We start from the raw sequence: 1,630 nt of genomic DNA on the forward strand, positions 1-1,630 counted from the left end.
TATATATATAAATAAAGAAGAATTGAGATAAGCACAGATCTGAGCAAAACGGACATAACATGTTTTTTTTTCTCACTCTCTCTTTTATAAATAAACGGTGTTGCTGTTGACATATGCCTGTTTAGGCAGAAGGGTGCGATTGTTCTTGTTTTTCAGCGCCATCTATGGCCAAGAATTCGACTTCTGCTGCACCATAAGTCGCACCCGTTTATAGGGCGGACCCATTCACACCTTCATTCATTCATCCACAGATCGTAATTTTGACCTGAATCAGAGAACGATCGATCTCCAATCCAGTACCCCCAGAGGTTTTGATTTGCTATCTGAACATGGAGGACTTTTGCGACTCGACAGATTTAACGTGCATCAGTCATTTTACTACACGGGGAGTCTTCGGCCTCGGGGTTCGAACCCACGAACTCTCGGACTCTCCAACGGCCTACCGACCAGGCTATCTTAGCCCCACGTATAAATAAACGTTAATTTTCTAACATAAATGTCATTAAAATTGTATAATTAAATATCAATCTTATTAATTATAAGCTTCTTAGAATTATCCAGTATAATATTATTACCCTGCTTACATCTATTTTCGGGCCAATCCTTGGTAACTAACAAATCAAATGCAATTCGTTACTGCAGTAAGAACGCGCCATAAAACAAAATCTCCCTATTTAAGATTCTTACTCCATTTGCGCTTCTGTTTTCATACTTTGTAATCTGGCAATCTTATTACAAAAATATTTTAAATCTTGAATTTCGCTACTAATTCTTGAAAGTTTCCGGTACATGTAAGTTCATTTGATTTCGTTACTCGCTTTACAGATTTCTTTTTGTGTTTTGTTCTGTATTTTCTTTACATTTTATTTTTTGCGGGATATATTTCTACTTAATGTGTTCTAATTTGTTTCAAATTTGAGTACTCCTCACACTATTATATTGATATATTTTGTTTTGGCTATATTGATAAAATATTAGAAAGTTCTTCGTTTTGCTGTTATAATTGTGTGAGTGATTAGGGTAAACCAACCAGTAAAGGAACATCTCATAGATATTTTTTAAAAATTATTTTTTTTTGTATTTTAATCATTATGCAGGATCTCAAAACACCCAAATGAAACCCATCAAGCTGATTCTTGTAGTTTTGCTCCTCTACCAGACAGATGGATTAAGAAACCTAACTTTTAAGCAAGTCACAATTTCACAACATGCAAAGATGGTTCCCGAAATCCCTCAAGACAACATCATCTTGTCGTGGATGAATACGGAGGCTGCATTAAAGAAAGCGTACTTGAACCTGATTAAAAGTTTATTAACGAATTCATTCGGCTTGTCTCTCACTACTAATATATCTCAAAATTGTACTCACAGTTTAATTGAATACTTAAATGGATTGAGGAATATGAAAACCTGGGCTTTCAAAAGTAAGATTTCTATTTTTGAATTATCTACTAAGCTACTCGATTTTTCTCTCTCACGATATATATATATATATAACAAAATTAATAAATACAAGAAAACACAAAGAAAGTTAAGAAAAACAATAAGTTTCATTTATTGCTCATAAGCTGCAAGTAAACAGAACTCATTAGATAAGTACAAAATGAAGATAAAAACAAGGAAAAATTAT

General features: G+C 33.4%; 1 protein-coding gene across 1 annotated transcript in view; it reads left to right on the top strand.

Moving 5' to 3' along the window:
* Window positions 1-1,630, top strand: part of LOC107437648 (nose resistant to fluoxetine protein 6) — a gene marked incomplete at its 3' end in the record, with an annotated part of 49,810 nt that overhangs the window by 1,004 nt on the left and 47,176 nt on the right. The window contains 1 exon segment of the mRNA XM_043055464.2: window positions 1,098-1,424. Within this exon segment, the coding sequence (XP_042911398.2) occupies window positions 1,115-1,424 (310 nt within the window).

This window comes from Parasteatoda tepidariorum, chromosome 1, assembly GCF_043381705.1.
Source record: "Parasteatoda tepidariorum isolate YZ-2023 chromosome 1, CAS_Ptep_4.0, whole genome shotgun sequence".
NCBI lineage: Eukaryota > Metazoa > Arthropoda > Arachnida > Araneae > Theridiidae > Parasteatoda > Parasteatoda tepidariorum.